This window comes from Misgurnus anguillicaudatus, chromosome 15, assembly GCF_027580225.2.
Source record: "Misgurnus anguillicaudatus chromosome 15, ASM2758022v2, whole genome shotgun sequence".
Classification (NCBI taxonomy): Eukaryota; Metazoa; Chordata; class Actinopteri; order Cypriniformes; family Cobitidae; genus Misgurnus; species Misgurnus anguillicaudatus.
The window spans coordinates 13419221-13444598 of NC_073351.2; the positions used below are offsets into that span (position 1 = coordinate 13419221).

At 36.5% G+C, this 25378-nt stretch overlaps 1 protein-coding gene across 7 annotated transcripts in view; it reads left to right on the plus strand.

Annotated features, from left to right (window-relative positions):
- The window catches only part of kcnj5 (potassium inwardly rectifying channel subfamily J member 5), an 88918-nt gene extending 76319 nt beyond the window's left edge, over positions 1-12599 (plus strand). For all 7 annotated transcript variants that reach the window (XM_055174403.2, XM_055174400.2, XM_055174401.2 and 4 more), the window contains one exon: positions 11572-12599. In XM_055174403.2, the coding sequence (XP_055030378.1) occupies positions 11572-11924 (353 nt within the window). In that variant the 3' untranslated portion in view covers positions 11925-12599. The remainder of the gene's footprint in view (positions 1-11571) is intronic.
- The last annotated feature ends 12779 nt before the right edge of the window (positions 12600-25378 follow it).

Here is a 25378-nt window from a genome sequence, read left to right on the forward strand (position 1 = left end):
AAAAATAAAGGGGGATCAGTGAGCGGCCCCTCCCCAAATGACATAGCCTGTCGGACTTTGATGTAGAAAGCCGAACGCCTGTTAATTGCAGTAATATGCGGTCGGATCCGTCAAGCGGATAGATTATTTGACAGACTAGTAGTTAGTGTGGATTAAAGATGTTTAATTTGTAAAGGTTTATTTATCTCCACATATATCATAAATAATAATTAGCAGGGTAACTTTGCAGTATACCACATTATATATTTCCTGTGATTTCCATATTATAGACGAGAGTAGGCTATTCAACTGCAATATGGCAATAAATATCCTCACAACATTCTCAAAACTTTGATAAAAATTATTTTCAAAGGAACTGTATTCTTACAGTTATGCAAAGATGCAGACATTATTCCGCATATGATTTGAATATTAGACGAGAGTATACATATCGGCAATGAATGTCTCATATAGCAACAAATATCCACACATAACTTAATATAACAGCATAATGAAATGAATAAACAGACAAGGAAGCAGACATGTAAATTTACAGACATGTAAATTGTATTATTATTACTGGAAAAACAGCAATATTACCGAAATAAACTCTGAGGTAAATGCGCCAAACACGCTGTTAACCGTAGACTACTAACAAGTCTAAATAAGCAATAACAGTGAAAAAAAGCAATATCTCTTAAAACTTTATATGACAAAATGATATTTAAATGAAATGTATTCTTACAGTTATTCAAAGATGCACACATTATTCAATATACTATTTCCTGTTTATGAGCACATTCATCTCTGGCCTCGCCCTGTTATGTAGTAGATGATTGACAGGTGCGCATCACGGTCTTTCAAACAGGCATCATTTTGTATAGTTACTCATTTAGGAAAATTAGTCATGATTTAATGATTGTATTATTATTATGATTTTTTTTTTGGCAGATTGATTACGATTTGTATTACCCTAGTTTTACTACAAATACAAGACCTTAGTCATTTTTTACCAGGGAGGGACAGTTTTCTACGAAATTTCCTGGTAGATTTTTTGGTCCCACTCCAATAGGTATAATCTTACTTAAATGAGTAAAATTGTAATGTTGTTATACTTTTAAGATCTAGTCCAACATGACCTAACCCTTAACAATGAATGTGAAAGGTTAAACCGTGTAGCTGGACATTTGACACAGAATTTTGACAAATTCTGTCAATGTTTTCTCATCCTTATGTTGTTCTAAACCTGTATGAATTTCTTTTTTTTCTGATTAAAACAAAAGAAGATATATTGATAAATGATAGTAAGCACACAGCTGACTGACTTCAATAGTAGGAAAAACAAATAAGAGGGAATTCAATGGGCACCGTCAACTGTGTGCTTACCATCATTTATCAAAACATCTTCTTTATCATTTATCACAATACTTTCATAATATTTGTTTTCCTACTACGAAAGTCAATAGTTATAGCAGTTGTGTGCTTACCATCATTTATCAAAAAAATCAAAAAACTCATACAGGTTTAGAACAAGAGGATGAGAAAATGATGACAGAATTTTCATTTTTGGTATATTAAATTGATTCAATGTTTCACTTTTTACAGTGTAAAAAACATGGACGTTTTGTACTTGAACTCACCTGTAGGTTTGTGAAGAGCATTTTTAAGGCACAAAGTTGTGTCACTTGCGGACAAACGAAAATTGCTAAAGAGGTGGGACGTAGGTGAAACTGAGGTGCCTGGTTGCTTAAATTACACCCACCCAGCTCGACAGTAGTGACAGCAGTAACAGTTCACCCGTCACTCAAGTGTCACATCCTTAATTATGCAGAACTTTAAGGCTTAATATCATTTAAACGGATGAGTCACAAAAAATTCACCCTTATCATAGTTGTCATGAAGAGCAAAATTACATATGTAGACCAAAAACACTTTTTGTACCAGGCTGTAAAAATATTTATTTCTGCTGTGAAGTTGTGCATTTTAACATGGGGGTCTATGGGATTGACTTCCTTTTGGAGCCAGCCTCAAGCAGCTAGTCAATGAATTGCAGCTTAAGTCACTTTCGACTTGGCTTCACGATAGAGACCAGAAGGTTGCCCCTTGGACAAAACACGCTCTATAGAGAAGTTTGTCCGTTTAGGGCTACTGTAGAAACCGTGCAAAATGGTGACTTTCATGTAATGGGACTCTGGTGTATGTAGATAAAAACGGCTCATTCCAAGGTAATAAAAACATAACGGTTCATTATGTAAGGCCTTTATACACCACTGATAATATAGTTATGGATATTATATTGCTTTTCTGTCAAGAGATCCTCCTAAAATGTACACATTGCACCTTTAAAATATTGATCAAGCTGTCTCCACAAATGGTTGTGCAGAAAATTAGCATAAACATGTTAGTTTAAATTGAGTATAAGGCATAGTAATATTGTAAGTACTGATTGTTTCACAGTCGATACTCAGCAAAACATTCACACACTTCTCCACAGTTCTGCTTGTGAGTGTCTAGTTAGCAAAATGCTAAGTGCCTGAAGCAAAACTCTCAATATCCTTTGAAGATGTAACGCCTGTAGCTTTGCAAACTTTGACAAAATGCCTTGCTTAATGCCAGCCAATCAGATTGGATATGGTCAGAGAAAGTGCTTTCTAGTTTGTTTGTGCAATATACATAAGATAAGCAAGACTGAAATTAGGACATACTATACTGTAACAGTAAAAGCTTAATTCAGACATTCAGGCCTAAAGCTATCACATGACACATCAGCATGCTTCTCCATGATACGTGTAAGCAACATTCATGTCACTTCCTGTTCGCCACATCCCGGTGTGGAGATGTGCCTATCTAAGAGCATGTCAATGGCTATAGGCGGTTTCAGCAGTAACAACATAAACAAAGGCTTTCGTGGAAGACATGTAACTTCCGGTAAACTCTGCTAAGAATCCTTTTAGAGTAGTTTATTTCTGATAACAAGCAAAATAAACAACAAGTAGATTACCTTAGTTCATATTTCGTAGCTAAAGCGTGTACAAAATGACACTGAGCTAACGTCGCTGTGTAAGATACCGTGTGTACTATAACGTATACAATGTTTACTCTCCCCTTGTCTTTAGGTCAGGATAAACCTACAAATAGGTCGACTGGCATGCAAGCTTCCCTTAGATCGAAATCTACTTGCTAATGAGGGATGATGGCTTCCTTTTGATGTGCTATAGAGATTTAATGACCCGGTGAATGCAGTAAGGTCACAAACTACCTGATTTGTCAAATATAGCAATGCTTTAATTTAGCTCAGGCATGTGCCAGAGATGACGGATAGCCCATTTGGTGTAGTCTATTATTTGTCCAGTAATGAGGGTCAGGAGTTTTATGGCGAGTCTCAAGGGGAACCGCAAGCAACTTGTGTGAACGTGATGAGACTTCAGTGATGGTCAGATTATGAGATGATCTAGCTGTACTGTACGTTAACTAACAGCCCGTGAGCCAGGCATCAATACCCTGAGTTATATAACTCGTGCATAACGGTGCATCACAAATCACAGCCCCATGCAGTCCCAGCTCATCCCCGCCCCCTCGGGCACAAACACGACCTTTTAGATGTGTCTTGCATAATATGCTTGTTGTAACAGGAGCAATTTCCATTTGTGCAATTTGAACTTGAATGCAGCGATTACCAACAACAGCTTTTCCCTAAAAACAGTATAATGGCACTACACAGTATGTAATGAAATCGTTGAACTCGTTGGCTCTGTTCCACAACCCGGTGAGCTGCCATTCGTCCCTTCTGGTGCAACGCTGGGTTGAAAATAACCCAGCATTTTTTATGTTTAATGTTCGCTGCATTATCTAACATTTTCCTCTGGGGAAAATGTTTAAATGCTTGCCAAGAATTTAATTGGAAATCTGTACAAGATATAGTTTTTTATTTAATGTTGGCCTATTAAATGAATCCAATCCGTTTTCAGTTCAAATGATTTGATGATGCAGCAGTAATCCAGCTAGTTTACCAGCTAGTTAATCCAGCTATCTATTTTTTCATTGTTTTTTTCTAAGTATTGGTAGCAGCAAAACTTCTCTAATCCACAGAGTGTTTTAGATGTTTCCCTTAAATCAACGCAGATAAAATGTGAAAGTGTCCTTGCCTAAGTACAAGATTGCATTTTTATTAAGAATCTGTCTTCCCATATGGCAAATATATATATATATATATATATATATATATATATATATATATATATATATATATATATATATATATATATATATATATATATATATATATATATATATATTACAATATATTTTTTAATATATTTCAAAATATACAAAAAATGGCCAAAAAATATATTTGCTGAAATATATTTTGGAATATGTTACATATATATTTACTGTACATAGCCTATATTATATATTTCATATATATTTACAATATATATAGTGGCAATTTCTTAAATATATTTTAAAAATAAATATTAAAGCCTTAAAAATATATCAGTGTTTCCCATACATTGATTACTCGTGGCGACCGTCATGGAATCAACACTGGCCACCACGAATAGATTTATCATGATTCCCATTTACATTTATATTTTACCGTTTAAAAACGTTAATTTATTGTTGCAAGCGCCCAGCGTGCCCCCTCCCTTTCTCTAGTTGCTTGCAGCGCACGCGCCTCTCTCTCATTAACAGTGAAAAGGTGGCAGGGTTTTCAATGTCAGTTCCTCCATATGCTTTCTTTTTCGCATAAACGTCAACAGTCAAAGATTTTACTGACAGAGAAGACGGGTGATCGAGTTTATCATGACTTGATGAAAGGTCAGCATTAGTGTTTCTCACACACACACTCGTTCTCTCCCTCTCTATGATGCGGTATGCCTGTGCATGAGTTTTGTAGTAACTTTGTGTATTCTCTCATATTTCCAAATTTGCACCGAATTGTCTGCACTATACGTGACAATAAAACTCACATTTAAAATAAAAAAGGGCTTATAACAAGACATTGATGAGAAGAGCAACAGTAGTAAGGCTTTAATGTAAATGTATGGTGATTTTGTCGAACAATGTCGTGTTTATAAATCAGAATTTTAGCAGCAGTTGAATAAAACATGAGGGGCTCTATCTTACACCCGGCGCAATGCAGCGCAATGCGCAACGCAAGTGTCTTTCGCTAGTTTCCACCCTAATTTTCACGTTTAGCGCAGCATTGTTTAAATAGCAAATGCATTTGTGCCCCCTTTTGCGCCCATGGGCGTTCTGGTCTGAAAACGAGGTGTGTTCAGGCGCATTGTTGGCGCGTTGCTATTTTGAGGCAACTAAAATAGACAACGCCATTGACCAACAAAAACCTGGTCTAAAGTCTAAAGTCAATGGCGCAATATGTTATTTAAAGAGCGCATAATATGCGCCTACAGTATAAACGGGAGGACAACGCGGGTTTGCTAATCACAAAGTACATAAATCCGCAGCAGCACAAAAATGCTTTTAAATATGAAAGATTAAAGGATTGAATGTAAAAGATTATTATTGAGTTTCTTGGACATAAATAAGAACTAATTATGAGACGTTAGAAGGCGCAAAGAGCTGCTTCACCTGCAGCCTGATAAGTAAATAAATGCTTTGCTTTAAACAAATGCATCTCACGGATTAGTTTTTGAGTTTACAAAGTCCGTCATCTAAATAGGGATAGACATAGCGCCAGCGCAACTTGCTTTTAAAGGGGATGAGAGCTGTGACTCTCATTGGTTTACTGCACATTACGCCCAAAATACTCCCATTACAATAGGACCTACCTTTTTCGACCATGCGCTCGGCGCACAAACCATTTTTCCCGTCGTTAAATTAGCAAAAGTGGATTCGGACACGCCCATTTAGACGTTGCGCTGTGTGCTTTAGACTGTGCGCTTAGATCGTTAAAATAGGGCCCGAGATGTTACTGGGTCATGTTTAGTACCTATTTCATTTTATGAGTACTGATAATATGTAAAAATAGCATTTAGTTGTGTTAAAATGCAATATAATGTGACGGATCAAGGAGTAGAAGTAAAACATATTTCAGGTGCCAACATCAAACACAAACACATGATAACGTCACATATATGCTAATTAGCGTGTGACATCATCACCGCCAAAAGTCTCCTAAAATCCTGTGGGAAACACTGTGTATTTAGCTCTCCATATATTTAAATCCAAGGAAATATATTCACGTGTCATTGGAAGAAAAATTATTTTACGAAACTGTAAACATAACCATTTTAAAAAGTTAAAAAAAATATACTAAATAAAATCTACTTGTGTTTTGCATATATTTTAAATATATTAGAGCAAAAATAAATTTTTCAATATGGGGTGTATAATTAGAAATATATTTGCTTGCCCTTGAAATACATTTTAAAATATATGTTGATATAATATATATATAAATATATTTCCAAATTCAAAAATATATTCAATTGAGCATAACATTTTACAAAATGTTTTAGCATATATTTAAAATATATTTTTGGCCAGAGAAATATATTTTTTGCTGTATGGGATAGATTGCAACTAAATACTGCATGTTCTGTAAAGGTAACAGTATTTAGACGGTTTCATCGGATGCATTGCCACAGTTACACGCCTGGCCCGAAGTTAACTTCTGGTATGTGTGGCTGTGTCCGAAATAGCACTCTATACCCTCATTAACTTTTCCTTACATTGGTTCGCTAATATAGTTCACTCAAATGATTGAATTCGGATACTTGGTGTGGGGCCATCTTCTGCCGAGATGCAAATTCATTCGGTGCAAGCCTCAGTGGACGAGTAGCAGCTACTGTAGCTGTGACATCGTTTATACACTCATTATTGTGTTGAATACCACCTAATAATGTCCAATATGATTTTGGACACCACTAGAAATGGATTGTCCCTCAAATAATGCACTTAGGAGTATAGGAGGCTATTTTGGACACAGCCTGTTGGTTTATCGGTCTGGCTAGCGACTAAACTGAACTGTGGAAGAAATACATTGTCGAAAATAAACATATTTCAGTTTCCTAAAGACAAGGGTAGACAGCAAGCAAGGATCACCACTGGTTTTGCAGCCAGACAATAATTGAATGATCTGTAGCTAACGTTTGTATACATTAATTTTACACAGTAACGTTAGCTCGGTGTAGTAGTTGATACGCTTAAGCTATGATTTGAAGGTAATTTACTTTATTTATTTTACTTGTTATCAGTAGAGAGGGATTCTGTTGTTATTGATTCTATGCGGAAGTCAAATGTTGTTGCCACTAATGCATACTCAGTTTTGACATTGTTTTACTTTAAAACAGAAGTTTAAAGCAGGTCACATAAAAAGTCTAACAAAAATTCACACATAAATAAATCAACTGGAGCTGGTGATCATAATGCTCCATCTTTAGTTCCATAGAGAATAATAGCCTGTCAAAGTTTGAATGCTTCTCTTCCCATCAACTTGATGAATACTAGAAACCCAACAGACCATTGAGTGCTCATAACCAGCAGCGTCTACCAAGTATTACCGATGGCAGTAAGATAAGTATCAGTGTTTTTTATATGAAATGCCCATTAACTTCCCATTCATTTTGCTTATAATGAGTCGCAAACCCACAGATAAGAACTTGCATTGAATTAATGTTCTATCACTAATATAGATTATTAAAGGCTGGTTTTATGAGTAGGTGTGAGGTTTAAAGGAGGAACTGAGGAGGCAGTTTGAAGGTTATTGATGTGTGCTGGGCCGGTTTAAATTTTAACATTAGCACTAGGTTTTCATTTTAAATCTTACACAACCCTGTGGAGAGTTCTGGCGTCCTCTAAAGGCTGCGACTGTCAATTGTCTTTATGAACCATTATATAAGTGATTGTTTGGTAATATCTTAACATATACCAGTGCCACTGTTTTTTCTCAAGATGCACACAAGTATTGTTTTTGTAAGGTATGTTTGTAAAAACTACCTAAATGTCCTAATATAACTAAGGGCTAGTCCTGGATTAATCTAAACCCTGTCCAGGAAATTGCCCCATATTGCTCTTTATGTCATGTGCAATGAATCTAAATATTAAACACGTTAATGTTGATGTTTGCTTACTTCCCCACAAATATTTATGTCTATAGATAGATAAACAGACAATTATGTGCACCAGTTCTCCTAATGGCACTTCTTATCAAACAGCCCAGAATAACAGTTCTCATATGTGTCAGCAGCCTAAGTGTGTTACTTTTGTTGTCCACAAATAAACCATGAAACCTTTGGCCTTGAGGTGCTATACCCTTATTTATAGATTCAAAAAGCATTGGCAAGTTATTGAGATCAACATACTTCATCTCACACACACACACACACACAGATGAATACAACGTTAAATGCGCTCCATCTGGCTCCCATACATTGCACAGTAAAAAATGCAGCATGAAGTTAACATATCATATAAAACAAGTTGAACTTAATTTGTTAATTTAAAGTAACATAACAATATATATTTTTTACAGTGTAGTGAAGATAAGATAATTCAACTTTATTACATAAGTTACAGCAACTAATCACTACTCAAGATAAAAATAAAAGTTGAATATACTTAAAATTTAAGTGCAGGGTTTTTTTTACAGTGCACACACTCGAGCTGCTCCTAAACTTGTGAAACAAACCAGGGGAGTTAAAAGACTGTCAGAGCATTCGGTTCATTTTAGTTTCCATAAGTGTTGCAGTGTAGATTACACAAGTGGCTTGTATGCGAGAGCTGTAATTATAGTTTGAGCCATAATGACTGAGGTTCCCACATGGCACTGCTTTGCGGGCCCAGATTTGACATCAAACATCAAGTAGCAAACCAAATTAAACATTATATTACTTATTGCACATATAATCATTATATTATTTGGTTTCATTGTAGTATTATTCTTATGTTTTGTTGAAACATCAGTGCATGTACTGTAAAAAAATGTAGCATTGATGTCAAAACAATATATACTTTTGTTACTTTTACTTAACAAATTAAGTTAAACAATTTCAACTTGTTTTTATAAATTGTCAACTTATCAAAAGTCAAACCTTAATAGGTTGAATTGACTTCATGCTACATTTTAAATCATTGTGCCAGTTTAGTCATAAGATTGTGTTGTGTACATGCATACAAATGTGGGATGATTCTTGTTATCCTCTTGCAGTTTTAGAGGTTGTACAGTAGATAATTTGGTCATGTGAAAAGATAATGATCTTGATGTTGCTGTCTGCTAAGTATGAAAAACAAAGCTGGCGGATGTGAAAGTGGGCAGTCCACAGAACATTAACTCAGTTTACACCACAACTTGGAGTCATGGGGCAACAAATCTGTATCAAGCTGTGTTCAAACAGCTATGAAAAAGTGCAGCAAACAAATAAATCACGTAGACGCATTCAGATGCAGATATTTAAAACATCCAGCCTTACCAGCAAACTTTACGTCTGGTACAAGATCATTGGATATGAGTCTGAGAACAGTAAACTGACTACTGAATTTCCTCACTGACTTCTGAATTTCCTCACTGACTAGGCCTACGGAATTTTCTCACTGACTTGTGAATTTTCTTACTTACTGTCTTCTGAATTTTCTTACTGACTACTAAATATACTGACTTCTAAACTTTCTTACTGACTACTGAATTTTCTCACTGACTTTTGAATTTCTTACTGACTACTGAATATACTAACTTCTAAATTTTCTTACTGACTACTGAATTTTCTCACTGACTTTTGAATTTCTTACTGACTACTGAATATACTAACTTCTAAATTTTCTTACTGACTACTGAATTTTCTCACTGACTTTTGAATTTTCTTACTGACTACTGAGTTTACTGACTTCTGAATTTTCTTACTGATTACTGAATTTACTGACTAATGAATTTTCTCACTGACTACTAAATTTTCTCAATGACTACTAAATTTTCTCACTGACTGCTGAATTTTATTACTGACTACTGAATTTTCTCACTGACTACTGAATTTTATTACTGACTTCTGAATTGTCTCACTGACTACTGAATTGTCTTACTGACTACTGAATTCTCTCACTAAATTCTGAATTTTCTTACTGACTACCGAATTTACTGTTTTCTGAATTTTCTTACTGACTTTTGAATTTAATGACTTCTGAATTTTCTCACTGACTACTGAATTTCTTTACTAACTTCTGAATTGTCTCACTGACTACTGAATTTTCTTACTGACTACTGGATTTACTGACTACTGAATTTTCTTACTGATTACTGAATTTACTGACTACTGAATTTTCTCACTGAATTCTGAATTTTCTTACTGACTACCGAATTTACTGTTTTCTGAATTTTCTTACTGACTTTTGAATTTAATGACTTCTGAATTTTCTCACTGACTACTAAATTTTCTCAATTACTACTAAATTTTCTCACTAACTAGTGACTTTTCTTACTGACTAGTGAATTTGCTCACTGACTACTGAATTTTATTACTGACTACTGAATTTTCTCACTGACTACTGAATTTTCTTACTGACTACTGAATTTTCTCACCGACTACTGAATTTTTTACTAACTTCTGAATTGTCTCACTGACTACTGAATTTTCTTACTGACTACTGGATTTACTGAGTACTGAATTTTCTCACTGATTTCTGAATTTTCTTACTGACTACCAAATTTACTGTTTTCTGAATTTTCTTACTGACTATTGAATTTAATGACTTCTGAATTTTCTCACTGACTACTAAATTTTCTCAATGACTACTAAATTTTCTCACTAAATAGTGACTTTTCTTACTGACTAGTGAATTTTCTCACTGACTACTAAAATTTTCTCACTGACTACTGAATTTTATTACTGACTACTGAATTTTCTCACTGACTACTGAATTGTATTACTGACTTTTGAATTGTCTCACTGACTACTGAATTTTATTACTGACTTTTGAATTGTCTCACTGACTACTGAATTTTCTTACTGAATACTGGATTTACTGACTACTGAATTTTCTCACTGACTACTGAATTTTCTTAATGACAACTGAATTTCTTCTCACTGACCTCAAATTTTTCTTACATTCTTACAAGTGTTAATACCACAGTAATGTCTATGGATGTGTACTGTGGTCAGAATTTGCCCAAATCTTTATATTAATTAAATTCTCATTTTAATTTACATGTATAAATCTGTATTAATTATACTATGGCAATTATTATTATTATATAATATTTTTCTGGTTTTATCTGCAAATCTTAATAAAAAGAAAAAAATGTGTATCACATCATCATGTTACTGACCTTCTGAGCTCGTTATGTAACTGGGTTAGACTTGCTGTATGTCTATAATAGAAGCAGGGTTCAGAGAGTAGGTTTGTGAAATTCTGATACTACAGTAGATATTGCGCAAATCTTACTAAAAGTCAAATATAAAAAGTCAATTTATCATCTCACTTGAACTTTCTCTGGGTGTCATAAATAATGTTTTTTTCTTTGTTTGTTTTTCTCTCCTTCATCCCCTTTGTGTGTCTGTGTGTGTACATACCTGTCTGTGGATGCACACTTGTACATGTACATTTGTGCGTGCGCCCATATTTTCCTGCACCATCTAGGCATGACCTGTCAGGCACGAAGTTCATACTTGGATTCTGAAGTTCTGTGGGGCTACCGCTTCACCCCGGTGCTTTCTCTGGAAAAGGGCTTCTACGAAGTTGACTACAACAACTTTCATGACATATACGAGACCAACACACCAACCTGTAGCGCTAAGGAACTGGCTGCTAAATTTAAAGAGAGCCCGCTCCTTCCCCACCTCCCGCTTCTCAGCCCTGACCTCAGGCATCACACGCCGGACCCCTTCTCCGTCCAAGACCCCCCATCCATTGCAGACGAGAGGGAGAAGGATGGAGAGAATGGTAGAGAGACGAACAATGGCTCTGCCAACCGTCTGGAAGAGGATCCGTGAGGGAAAACCTTCCCTGAACAGACTCAGAGACTGCGTAGTAATTTGTCAGCTTATTTTTCCTTCGCATGGAGAGATTTACTTGCAATAGCCATGCAATACAATCCCAAAATTCTCTAGAGAGCCAAGCTGATGTGTAGATTAAGGTTAGACGCACAAACAGATAAGAGAGGATATTTATACTGAACATACTGTATTATTGATGCCCACACACTCATTGAAGTACATGCATAATCTATTTTAGCTTTTTAAAGTTAACCGTGCAATTTTTCATCAGTAAACACCCTGTACCTCAATGACAAAAGAGTAGCCATATGCATTTCAATCATCCCGCAAGGGCTTTGTCGCGGCATACATACTGTAAGGTTATACCCCTTAATCTAACCATAGCAAATCAGCTTTAATAGTAATCCAATGCAAAGACTCTTGGGAGGAATACTGTATGGAGACAATATCAAAGTTAAGCTAATGCTAGTGTGTTTAACCACAATGAAGGCCACAGTTTTGGGCTACAGTGTTTGTTTCATTAATCTATTCTCTATTGTATGTTTTCGCTGTACTGGTATTGTAAAGATCAATTCCCATAACTCATAATGAGGTACATTATTGCATGTGATATGGCTTGCAGAATTTGAGCCAAAAACAGAAAATGCACCAGATAAAAGCACAACCACTGCAGCGGCCGACTTACAGCATGTTAGCCTGCAGTAAGTACTGTAGTAAAATACTGGTGACATGTGAGAGGCAGATGATCTGGGTTTAGAAATGTTGCACATCTATGTTGTCTCTATGAAACATGCCTACGCTGCAAATAGTCATTTTCTCAGTCAGTATGATTGTCTTTGTTCTGCAATAAAAATATATAAACGTCTTTGAAACAAGATAAATCATTCTTGGAAGAAGAATATATTTTAATTTACATTTATTTTTGTTTATCCTACTGATTACTTGAATCAACAACATTTATTAGTTATGTTGCTGCTGCGTTACCATGCATAGCAATTTTACGTGGCGGCAATTTTGTATTGATTCGTACAATTGGATTCCTACAGAAACATACGACCCCACCCCTAACCCCAACATAACGGGGTGAAACAACAAAAGAGATTGTACAAATTGATACAAATTATTCACTTCGTAAAGTAATTACGTATTGCCTTGAGATTGTGTTTGGCTACTGAGCATTTTTGTATCATGGTTTTAATATTTTTGACTTGAAAAAAAAACACAATCCAGATTAAGAAAAAGATTATTTGCAGTGCATGTAATAATTTTGTTGACCTGAGTTCAACTTTTTTTCCAGTGGTGAAGCTCTGGACTTGTCTTTGTCACGTTTGAGTTTTGTGTGCAGGTTTAGACGACACACATACTGTAAGACTGCAGGTTTAAACCACATACATACTGTAAGACTCCCTTTTAAAGCCAGCCCGAAGAACTGTGTTACAAAGCGAGCATGAACCGGACGGTGGATACACTTTCTCAACAGGGTATTTTCTAAGGCATGCAGACTTCAAAAATAACAACGCTTTCTACAAAAACTGCAAGAGTAAATGGTCAGCTGTAATGAGAGGTCAGCTCCGTTTACAGTGGTGCAGTATTTTAAAGACTACTTCATGCTGAGAGTTTATTTGCAATTTAGATGGAGCTCACAAATCATTTTCACAGAATAATATTATATGCAGGCTATTTAAATAAATAAAACATAAATACTCAAATATCTGAATACTGTTTTTTATTTTTTAAGGTGGTTGTAATTGCACATAAAGCTAAATCAATTATGGCTATTATATACAATAGAAAAATAAATAATTAGAGCAATACATATTAAATTATACAATGTAGTGATATTGGTCTGAAGCTAGATTTTTCTGATTTTTTTAAAATGATAAATTAATGTATTTTATAAAATGTCATAAAACTGGGGCCCCCCTGGCACCATCTCGTGCCCCTCAAGGGGCACCCACCCACAGTTTGGGAACCGCTGCAATAATAGAAACTTACAAATGCTTTTCTAGAAGATTAGTGATGATATTCAGCCTTTCCTTTTAATAGAAAAGTACATACAGTACAGAGGTATATCATAATAATATGTGCAAGAATATAAATTCAGCTGAAAGCCCATGAGCTTTCTCTCACTCTTTCTCTTTGTTTCCGTATGCTGTTCTTTTCTCACACATACTTTTTGAAAGGTTAGATATGAAATTGTTAATTTATGCTCTGTGAGCAGGTACTACTGTAGCTCCAGTGCACCTTAAATAAAGGATTGTTCTGCACGTAACCGAATATCAACTAACCTTAACCACAACCAAGAAACATTGCAAATGTATAATTTTGTCAGGAAAGACATACTGTAGCTAGTCATTTTTTTAAATGGGTAATAATATGCAAGCTAACAGGAAATCAATTGGTAGCCTACTTGTGTCATGTACTCTGTTCTGCATATATTTATATGAAAACATACTGTCTACAGCGTGTCAGAATGTACATATTTATACAATCAATATGGATTTGTATACATGGATATTTCACAGACGATGAGACATGCTGGTCTTTCTTTCTCTTTTTAAAAAAAACATTCAATACTATATAGGCCTACTCGGTGTCCCCAGTTTTAACATTTATTGCATAGCACAACAAACAAATTTTAAAATATATACTGCAGTGTATCGTACATAAATTCTATAAAATGTACAATATAAATAAGGAAATGCAGTCTTTCACAGTCTGCTCAGTCTATAAATAAAGAGGACTCAAGCAAAGTGATACACTAAACAAAAACTGCAAATGATTTTCTGGTTAAAATTTGCAGAACCATCATTCTTGGAAGAAGAACATATGGGCTGAGTCACGAATGAAAACATTCATCAAATAGAAATTCAATAATCTATAAACAAAATCCATGAGTATGTATGTGCAGGGCGAGTGGTCTTGTACAGTATACACTTTGTCTGAAGACTGTGGTCCTCATAAATTACATGAAAGTGAGAAGAAAGATACAGAAGCTCTGTGAAAAGATCTGAAGCTGATGGTACATGGCTGGAAGGGATGAGACAGAGAACTTGCTGTGGATGAAAGATTAGAGCCCAGAGCCCAAACAAAGCCCACAATCTGTGCAGACCAGGGGACATGCAGATATGGACTCTGTGGCGAGGGGGGATACTTACATTGTAAAAAGAATTATTGAATTTTTGCAGACACTGGTGTATCTTATTCTTAACCCATTCAATCAATCATACGTATAAAAACTCTTAATGTAATATGTAAACAATGAGGCACGAAGTGCTGTGTCGTCAATAAGTCACGGCTGAAGAGCGTTGTTGGGCCCTTCTGATGCAATGCTATCTCGTGGCAATTTGTACGTATTTTATGAGATGGCTAATTCGTTTTAATTTGTACGACCACATTTATACACTTTTGTACGATTTGTCTTGACCCTTGTGGTGTTGGGGTTAGGGTTTCGATATTGTTTTTTTATGATAATTGCAAGTTTTTGCACAATTAACTTAGCCAACTAAATTAGCCAACTGTAAAATATGTACAAATTCTTGTGAGGCTGTCAGATGTGGCATATTCATGATACAGCACGGACTTCAAGTACAGTCATGTGAAAAGTGTTGGCCTCCTTTCTGATTTTTTGGGATGTTTGTCACACTTTAATGTTTCAGATCATGAAACAAATATTAATCCAAGATAACAGAAGTAAACACAAGATGCAGTTTTTAATTGAAGGTTTTTATTATGAAGGGAAAACAAAATCCAAACACACATGGCCCTGTGTGAAAAAGTGCTTGTCCCCTAAACTGTTGTAATTCAGCCACAATGGTATGTTTTTGAGCATGAACCGCCTTTTTAACAGGATTGAGGTCAGGACTTTGACTAGGCCAATCCAAAGTCTTCATTTTGTTTTTCTTCAGCCATTCAGATGTGAACTTGCTGGTGTGTTTTGGATCACTGTCCTGCTGCAGAACCCTAGTGCGCTTTAGCTTGAGGTCTTGAACAAATGGCCGGACATTGTCTTTTGATTTTTGGTAGACAACCAAATTCATGGTTCCATTTATCACATCCATCACACTACCACCACCATATTTTTCCAAAAGTCTTGGAGATCATCAAGATGTTTCCTGGAAAAACTGAGACGAGCCTTTATGTTATTTTTACTCCACATCGGTTTTTGTCTTGTTTGTCTTGGTGGGAAGGTTCACCAATCTTCCATGTTTTCGCCATCTGTGAATAATGGCTCTCACTGTGGGTCACTGGAGTCCCGAAACTTTAGAAATAGCTTTAAAACCTTTTCCAGACTGATAGATCTCAATTACTTTCTTTCATATTTGTTCTGAATTTCTTTGGGTCTTAACATGATGTGTAGCTTTTGAGGATCTTTTGATCTACTTCACTTTGTCAGGCAGGTTCTATTTACAACCTGATCTCACGAAAATCCGTGTTATAGTCACGGAAGCACGGATGTCTTTTTCGTGTCACTCCGAAAGATTTCTCGCAGGGCCGGCCCGAGGCATAAGCAAACTAAGCGGCCGCTTGGGGCCCCGTGGCCACCAGGGGGCCCCCAATCATTTTTTTTTACAATTAAATAACTTAAACAAGTAATATAAATGAATGAATGAATGAATGAATACGAATGTATAAATGAATAATTCAAGACACAAAAATCTGATTTGCAGACAACTAGCTAGCGTTTGAGACTCATGCGCAATATAGACACCTCGCGTGCATTGCAATTCGCACTGGTGTGCAAGTGTGCATAACTGTAATAAATGATAAGCCATGTCACAAAAAAGTATTTATCCCTCTAGTGCCGAAAAGATAAAGAAGAAATAGACAGAGGAGGAGAAAAAAAGCAAGATAAAGGTATGTTTGCATGATTATTTACAGTATGTTTAAGTTGTTCAGCATGGGCTAGTGGTGTGACAGATCGCAGTTGATCCACAGTTCAGGTCGCATGCGATTTGCGGATTAATATGCAAATTTAAATAGGGAAAGTTTATAATTTCACGTGTTTAAAAGGCTTGCAAATGTTAACATTTCAAGTGATTTTAAACCATTTAACAGCAAAAAGGCGCTAAAGTAAGAAGCTTTCTAGACGCACATGCGTTTGAATGTTATGATTAATTTAATTTGATTTCTGTACCTAATGCTAATTTTAGACCTTACTTAATGTGCAACTTTGTTCTTTTAATAAATATTTGTAATTTCTTTCTTTTTTTTGTTTTAATTGGTGATGGGGCCCCCAAACAAATTCTGCTTAGGGCCCCTAAGATCCTCGGGCCGGCATTGTTTTCTCGTGTGATTTTATGTGTTGTTTTCTCATTGGTTTTTACTTTTATCTTACCATTGTAACTTGGGGTTGGGGTTAGAATCACTTTCTGTTACATTTTTAGACATCCTAACTCAAACCCCAACTCTAACCCCCAACTCCAGGCAATAATAGTTTTAAAAGCAGAAGAAAAACATGTATAAACCCATACATAAAAGTACATCCTAACCCAAACCTCAAATCTACCCCCAAGCGACAATGATTTGAAAATAGTAAAAAAAAAAAACAATGAGAAAACAATACACAAAATGACACAAGAAATCCGTGGAAAAAAGCTGAACTCCGTGACATGGACACGGACAAAGTGATAAAAATTTCCGGGACTATAACACAGATTTCCATGAGATCATGTTGCTTATTTAAGTGATTTCTTAATTGCGAACTGGTGTGGCAGTAATTAGGCCTGGATGTGGCTAGAGAAACTGACACAATACAAATATTAAATCAAAACTTTAATAAAGTTAAATCACCAAAAGCCTTCCTTCCCCAGGAAAAGTAGTCCCTGTCTGACCGTGAAAAAAATGAAGGATGCATTCCAAGGTAGCATTAACCTAAATTAAAAGTACATTTACAGCAAGATTGATTTTACATTTTTTTACATGCATGTTGGTTTGAAGACCCCAACTCCAATTTTACATAAAAATTTGAGTGTTTTCACAAGTGCCTGCAATTGTTTTTGTATTATAAACACAAATGTTGGTCCACCAGATGCAGTTTGTACCCAGAGAGTATGAGTCAGTGTGTTTTTAAGTGTGTGTGTGTGTGTGTGTGTGTGTGTATATATCAAGCCTGGTTCAGGCACTGTGAGTATATTGCGAAAGTTGTTTTGGAGTATATGTGGGAGTGGGATAGGCAGACCTGTACAGCTAGGCTAGGGGGACTAAGAGCCTTTTTTATGAGCAAAAATATATCTCTAAAAAGCCTCTTTCATCGAGTGGTCTCTCATTTCCTCTCTATCTATATATAAGTATTGCTGAAAAGCCAAAAAATCTCTGAGGGCAGAGTAACATTGCCATACAATGAACATTTCAACTATACAAAAGCTAGCATGGCAACATGAGTCCAGTTGGTACTGTAGTGGGCTTAGAAGCTAAATGTCAAGAAGTTGTTGGACATGTAAAATGACCATTTCAACCAAAAATAAAAACACGTTTTGCACAGAAGGATTCTGATGAAGATATTGTCGAATTGTCGGCCTGAAGGTAGAACTACAAGCAGTTCTGCCTTCAAGCGGACTGAAACTAGTACAAGTCTCGAAAAATAACTGTAAAACACAAAATGTGTTTCCTGTGAGCTCTGCAGTTCCTTTAGAACTGAATTTATGTGTAAGACCACAATAGATCTCCAACCCCACCGACAGCTCCTATATTTTTATATTTATCAACAGGAAGTGATCAAATTGAACAGAGATCTTTATTGTCAGTGCTGAGCGTGAAAAGCACATCTGTGCTTATTCGCTCATTATCTTCTCTTCAGTTCTTCTGATGGATCTACAGATCACAGCTGTTTTTTAGGCACAGCAGAGGGTTTTCATCTCTACTTACAGTATGAACACCTTATGTTTTTATATTGTGTAAAGAGAAAGAAGGAAACTGGACGAGACCTTGTTTTTAAGAAACTGTTCTGCCAAACATTTTGTCTCCGTTTCCACATTTTCTTTATAATGATGATATAATCTCTTCCGTGACTTCTGAATTATGCAATACTATATGTTATCCAAGACAGTGATTGGGGAACATAAGGTATCTGTCATGACTGCTACTGCACAAGCACTGAACTGACATAATGAGATGATACAAGATGTTCTCAGCAGAGAAACACAATGCCTTTATTATAACTTTAAGCATTCTGTTGACAGTACAGTGTATAGTTTTTCGCTATGTTAAGCTTCGGGTAGCATATACAAAGAGTGCAAGATCTAAAACTTTGCTTTGATGATATGATGCTATAACACAGCAGCATAGTTGCCCCCCATGCAAGCTGAAGCTGCTGAACAGAAGTAACAATTGCGTATGTATGTTACCATGGAAACAGTGTGCTGTTTGAGTATTTCCCATTATAATGAGGATTTAAAGCTGTCAGATGGGATTTTGCAAGAAATGTCTGTTTGATATCACTGGACTTCAACATAATAATTTAGTATGTAAATTATCCTGTCATTTTATGTTTCAAACAGAGATGGCGGTATAGAGCAAAAGTTACAAACTAGCTACTAATTTTAGCTAGTAATGCGAGTTACTTTTCAGTTTAATTAATTTAATTTAAAAGTAAAATAATGTAATGAATTAAACTGAACATAGTAACGTAGAATTAAGGACTCTATGCGCCTGAGCGGGAACAGTTTAAGTCAGAAATGGAGATGGCAGGCCAGAGCTTGACATTTTTGCGATCATAAAAAATACCTGCAAGGCCTGAAAGAGATCAAGCCTCAGCCAAGTAAAGCCCGGAATACACTGCAGGATTTTTGCCCACCTATAAGATCATTACCTTATCACACTGTGCAACATTGATCGTTTAAACTCTGGTACGACAGGCATGTAGACTCTACGATGATTACCGGAAGCTTCGGCGGCTGCGTCATACGTTAGGGAAACGTCAAAAGCATGCTCTCATGGTAAACAAATACCAGTACGCAGATCGTAGCAGCAAGCAAACTGTGCGGTGATCATGCTGAATTTCTGACACTGTCAGAAAACTATCGTAGGCTATCTTTGGACGCAAGACCGGGAAAATGGCCGTCTTCGAACTTCTCTCACTGTACGACATAAGACCACCGATGAAGAGCCAAGATCACAGAAATCGTGATGATTGTTTCACGATGGCAATCTTTTGTCTGGGACAGCCAATAACCGTGCAGTGTATCCCGGGCTTAAAAAAAAGTAATGCAAAAGTAACTTAAAAGTAACGGAAGCATTACTTTCCATGAAAAATAACTAAGTAACGCAATTAGTTAATTTTTTGGGGAGTAACTTAATATTGTAATGCATTACTTTTAAAAGAAACTTTCCCCAACTGACAAAATTAGTTGTATTTAACTTACCTTATTTTAGCAAGCCAGTTAAATGAGACGTTCAATGGGCGTGGTTGAAGTGGGCAGACAAGCGTTTGGGTGAAAGTTTGATACCGAGGCTCCACGGACAATAGAGGGTATGCACGTGACATCACCTTTGGCGAAAGTGACTGCGGTTATGCCCACTGAGTGGCAAAAAGTCTGAGTGACAGCATTAGCATAGGGTGAAAAACATGTCTAAAATGGGAAAAGTAGTTGTGTAATCAACTGTGCTAACAGATTGGAGCGGCCTTTTTTCCGGACTGCAAAAAAACATTCAAAGGATAAGTAAATCGGTGGCAGTAGCCATATGTCAGGTATGAAAAATAAAAAATCCTATAAAAACTGAATACTCTTATTCTGTGTAATTGCAAAGTTTTGTCAGTGAGCATTCATTAAAAAACATCCACTATGATGAGCCTTGTGTTCTACAAAGGTGGGATGGTTTAATACAACATATATGTCAGGAAAAGCAATGTCTGGCCACATGCCAATGTCCACAGACTACTGGTTGTTTGGCAAGTTGTTAGGGTCACGGTTAAGGGCAACTAAATTTAATTTAAGCTAATAATATTCAGTTTTACAGGCGTTTTTGCAGCAGCCGCTATGAAAACCAGCCATTTTGTTGAATGTTTTGCCACTTAGCAGGGCGAGCTACGGCGTGGTCACGTGGAAAAGTGAAGTCAATGCATACCCTCTATTCATTCTGTGCATGCCCTGGCTTTCTTCATGCTTCGAAACAGTTTAAAAGTATCTCTACACCCTTGTCTCATTGAAGATACGCAGATCATTAATATGCAAATTAGTTCTCACCTCCACTCTTTCGCACCACCTCAGACCATAGATATATATGTAAATAGATGCTACAGTTTCAGACACATAACTGCTAAGTTCAGTTTCACACAATGCATACATGACCTGTGCGTTTGCAGCACTAATCTTTAAGTGCTGATGTTAACAGGTTACAGCACTTACCCAGCGTGTGTGAGCAACACAGAAACAGAGCTGATGGAGTAGTGCTGTGATCATTTCAGCGCTGGGTCTATGAGGCATCCAAACATAACATCTATGACTCGAACTACTGATCCACACGTTCAACTGTGTTGATAAGATTGCTTACATGTTTGTGACGATGGAAACTGTCTAGACTATAGACTGTCTCTAATACTCAGCAATGGTGTTAAATGATGAATTTGTCATAAACAACAACAAAAAAATGATTTTCTTCACAGTGGGACTTTATAATTCTCTGACAATGAACAGCATTTATTTTAATGCATGTTAATTTAATATTTACATGTACATGTACAAATAATACACATTGCCTGTGAAAACCCAGCTAAAGTCATTTTTTGAGATTGACTGTTTTCTACATCATCTCTCAAAAGTAAAAATCGGTGTCAATGAACATGTCAGTGCCATCAAAATGACAAGTCATTGTGTACGGATAAGACAGTCAAATTGTTTAGTCATGTTGTCAATACAACAGTTTACTCTGGACGGATGTTCTGATGTAAACTATGGCTAAAGTTTTCGTGACAATTATTGTATTGTATATTGTAGGTTACACTTCAGTGTAAGTTATGTGGGAGTTTGTTTGCAAGAAACTGGACAAAATGTACATTTACGCTTTTACTGTTTGTACTGTGATTCGTTGACAGACCATGTCATTGTCATACAGAAAGGAAAAGACAACACTGCATAGCACAAAGAAAAACAAACAAACGTAGAAATGTGAACATAGGACAATATCTTTAGGGAAAACATACAGTGCCAACATTAAACATTATTTGAACATTATTTGAACATTAAACAAATGCATTTAACCAACATTAAAGCCGCTCTATGCATTTTCGGCGTTTTTGTCAAACAGCGACCCCTAGAGTCGCAGGAGAACACTTGAAACTGTTGTAATTTCCCACTCTAGTACACCTCCGTAGATAATGACCAGGTAATGTTTCACAATTTCATACAAATATTAGGCTACTGCATAGTCTACTAAACTACAGATGATGTTAATAGGATAATAAGAAGTTTATTCCAAGTGTAGAGTACATATAATAATAAAGTAGCCTACTGCGTTTGCTGGCTTATAACGTTTTTACATGATTGCAGCTAAATCACAAGTAAACAGTCTATAGTCTATGTCTACTGTATCATTTCATTTGTGTTCTTTTATTGTAATGTAAACATTACAAAATGCCATGACAAAGTTAATTGTGTACGTTGCATTATTTCATAACATTGTTCGTTATAATGTCACTATACATGATTATTGCTATTTATCATAATAGTTTGCAAATTGTGCATGTTTACACTATTTACAACCTCTAGGCTTATTTATGTCCTGATAATTATGTGAGATATTGACAACTGTTGTCATGATAATCGCATGACATACTACAAGCAAGCGCAACAACATACAACATAGACCGCAAACAAGTTTACAAATGAGAGAATTACTTACTAGTCCATCAACAACATCGCCAGATCAGCATCCCTGTTGCATCCAGTGCTGTCTTTTAGCTTACGCCAACGAGTAAAAACCTGACCGAGTGGGACTCTTGTCCGGTTCCTAACGCGGTCAGATTCTCTTTTCCTACTCTCTTCCGAACGCGCTTTCTTAACTTTTAAATCGTTGAGCCTCACGGCTCAAATTCGCGTGTGCAGTTGTTGTTATAGGCTTGATCGCCTTCATGCAGCGCTGCAAGAACCGACAGCCGGATGACGTCAAAGTGTCATCTCGGATCATTCTCGCGGTACTTTAACGTCATCCGGCGGTTGGTTCTTGCAGCACCACACGAAGTCGAACAAGCCAAACGTGTGTCATCGTTGCCGTAAAGCAAGTCGTGATTCTCGCGAGATTTGTCAGGGGCGCTCCTCTCAAGCTTGCGTTGCTGTTTTCTAGCGGCGTCCTCGCAGAGCTTACACAGGAGGATGATTCGCCTACTATGACTTTGTTTACCACTGAAATAACTTTGAAGCTGTTATATTTAGGTAAAGTTACTGCATAGTGTGTCTTTAACAAAAACGAATGTAAAAAAATCAGAAAAATTTAATTGTTCATTGTTAGTTCTATGTTGTATAACTAATGTAAAGTGTAAGTAATGTAACGCATAAAAATAAAATGACTGAATGACTTTACTGTGGGTTATTAAGGTTTTACCAGATGAACCTGAATGCATCCAAAAACCTATAAAAGAAACATCTTTAAAAAGCTAAACCAACAATTTTTCTATCTTTGCTTATGGGCATTGGAGCTTTGGAGATTTGTGTGGCAGCGGGTTAGGTAGACCTTAGGTAGGGCCATGAGGACCAAGAGCCTTTTATAAGAATAAAAATATCCCTCTTAAAGGCTTTTCTTGTGAAGTGCTCCCTCATTCCCTCTATCAATATAAGTATCCCTGAAATCTTGCTGGAGCAGAACGACATTTAGAAACCATCAATGCCATATAATGAGTCTTCAACTATTATATACATTTTGGTAAAGCTTTACAATTATGTTGTATTTTTAACATTTGTAAATGTATGTTGTAAATATGATATTTGAGTCTTACAATTTTATCCATAATCAGTTTTAATGGTAGGCTTGTTACGGTAAGATGTCAAGATGTTTCTAAGATGTTTTTAGGATAATTTGTTTCAGAAAAAGTTCAACAGAACATGACTCACCTCTTTGTTTTTCCAAAACGTCCTTTTATACAACAACTAAACTTATTTTGTGTTCCAGAGAAGAAAAGGTTAATGAGGGTATTTAGTGGCATCTAAGGGTAAATGATGGCTAAATGGTAACAGAATTGTCATTTTGGGACAAAATGTCCCTTTAACGTGAATTAAGGGTACGTTTGTTGGTCAAAAAGGCCAGTTCACACAGGTACTCACTGTGCATGTGCAAGATAAAACCTTTAAAAGTATCTAATGCTGCGTGTACACCAGCCGCGGTAGAGGCATCAAGCGCGAGGGATTTCAATGTTAAGTCAATGTGAAGATGCGTTGACGCGTGTCTGGAGGCGTTTGGCGCAGCGCAGTAGACGCAATTCCACCTCATTCGCCCGTCTAGTTTGCCTGAATGGCGCGAATTGAGTGTATGCCGTGGTACGCGTGAATGGTGCTTTTTGTGCAATTTACATTTAAGGGAATTTGCGGCTGTCGCCCGAGTCGAAAAATTTTAACTTTGCCGGATTTTCGCGCAGCATTAACCAATCAGGAGCCTGCTTGCTGCTGTGGGGGCTGCCCTGCACAGTGTAACTCAATCAACATGAAGGAACGCTTGATATTTTCTGTAAGCAGTCACCCGGAGCTATACGACACAAGTTTTTATTTTCATAGAGACAGGAATAAAAAGGACCTCGCTTGGAAGAGTGTCAGTGAGGACATTGGGCAACCTGGTAAGTTGTAAATACCCATTTCACTTTTGAGTCCCGTGCCGTTTATTTTCCCCCTATAGTAAGGTGACCAAATACAAACCGTTAACTCTCTCGATAAATGCACAATCAACATCAGCCATCTTGCAAACAGACAACCGCATAGCACTTGCCCGTCGCACAAGAAGCGGAGTTTGCCTCTGACGCGCATCAAATGCTGGCTTTTTCGGCACGTCTACTTCGCTCTAGATGCGCTATTGCATTCAAACTGTTCAAGCGGCAAACTAGACGCGATTTTGACACCTCAAACGCGGATGGTGTAAACGCAGCATAATAGCGTGTGACAGTTTACCAATGCCAATTTTCTTTATTACAACAACTGAACTTATTTTATGTTTAAGTTAAGAAAAATGTAACATAGGATATTTAGTAGCATCTGAGAGGGTAAATGGTGACAGAATTGTCCTTCTGGGATAAAATGTTCCTTTAACATGAATTATGGATATGTGTCTACTGGCCAATTCACACAGGTACTGTGCATGTTGATAAAAGAGAGTATCTAACAGTGTGTAAATGCAATTCTTAAGCCAAGTCATATGACTTCCTAAATTTGCTGCTTGAAGGTATCGAGCCAGACCATATTGACAAGGGAGTACAACTGAGCACAGGTCACAAAAATAACTGGAGGTGTGTGATTTAGTCGAAATGATGATCA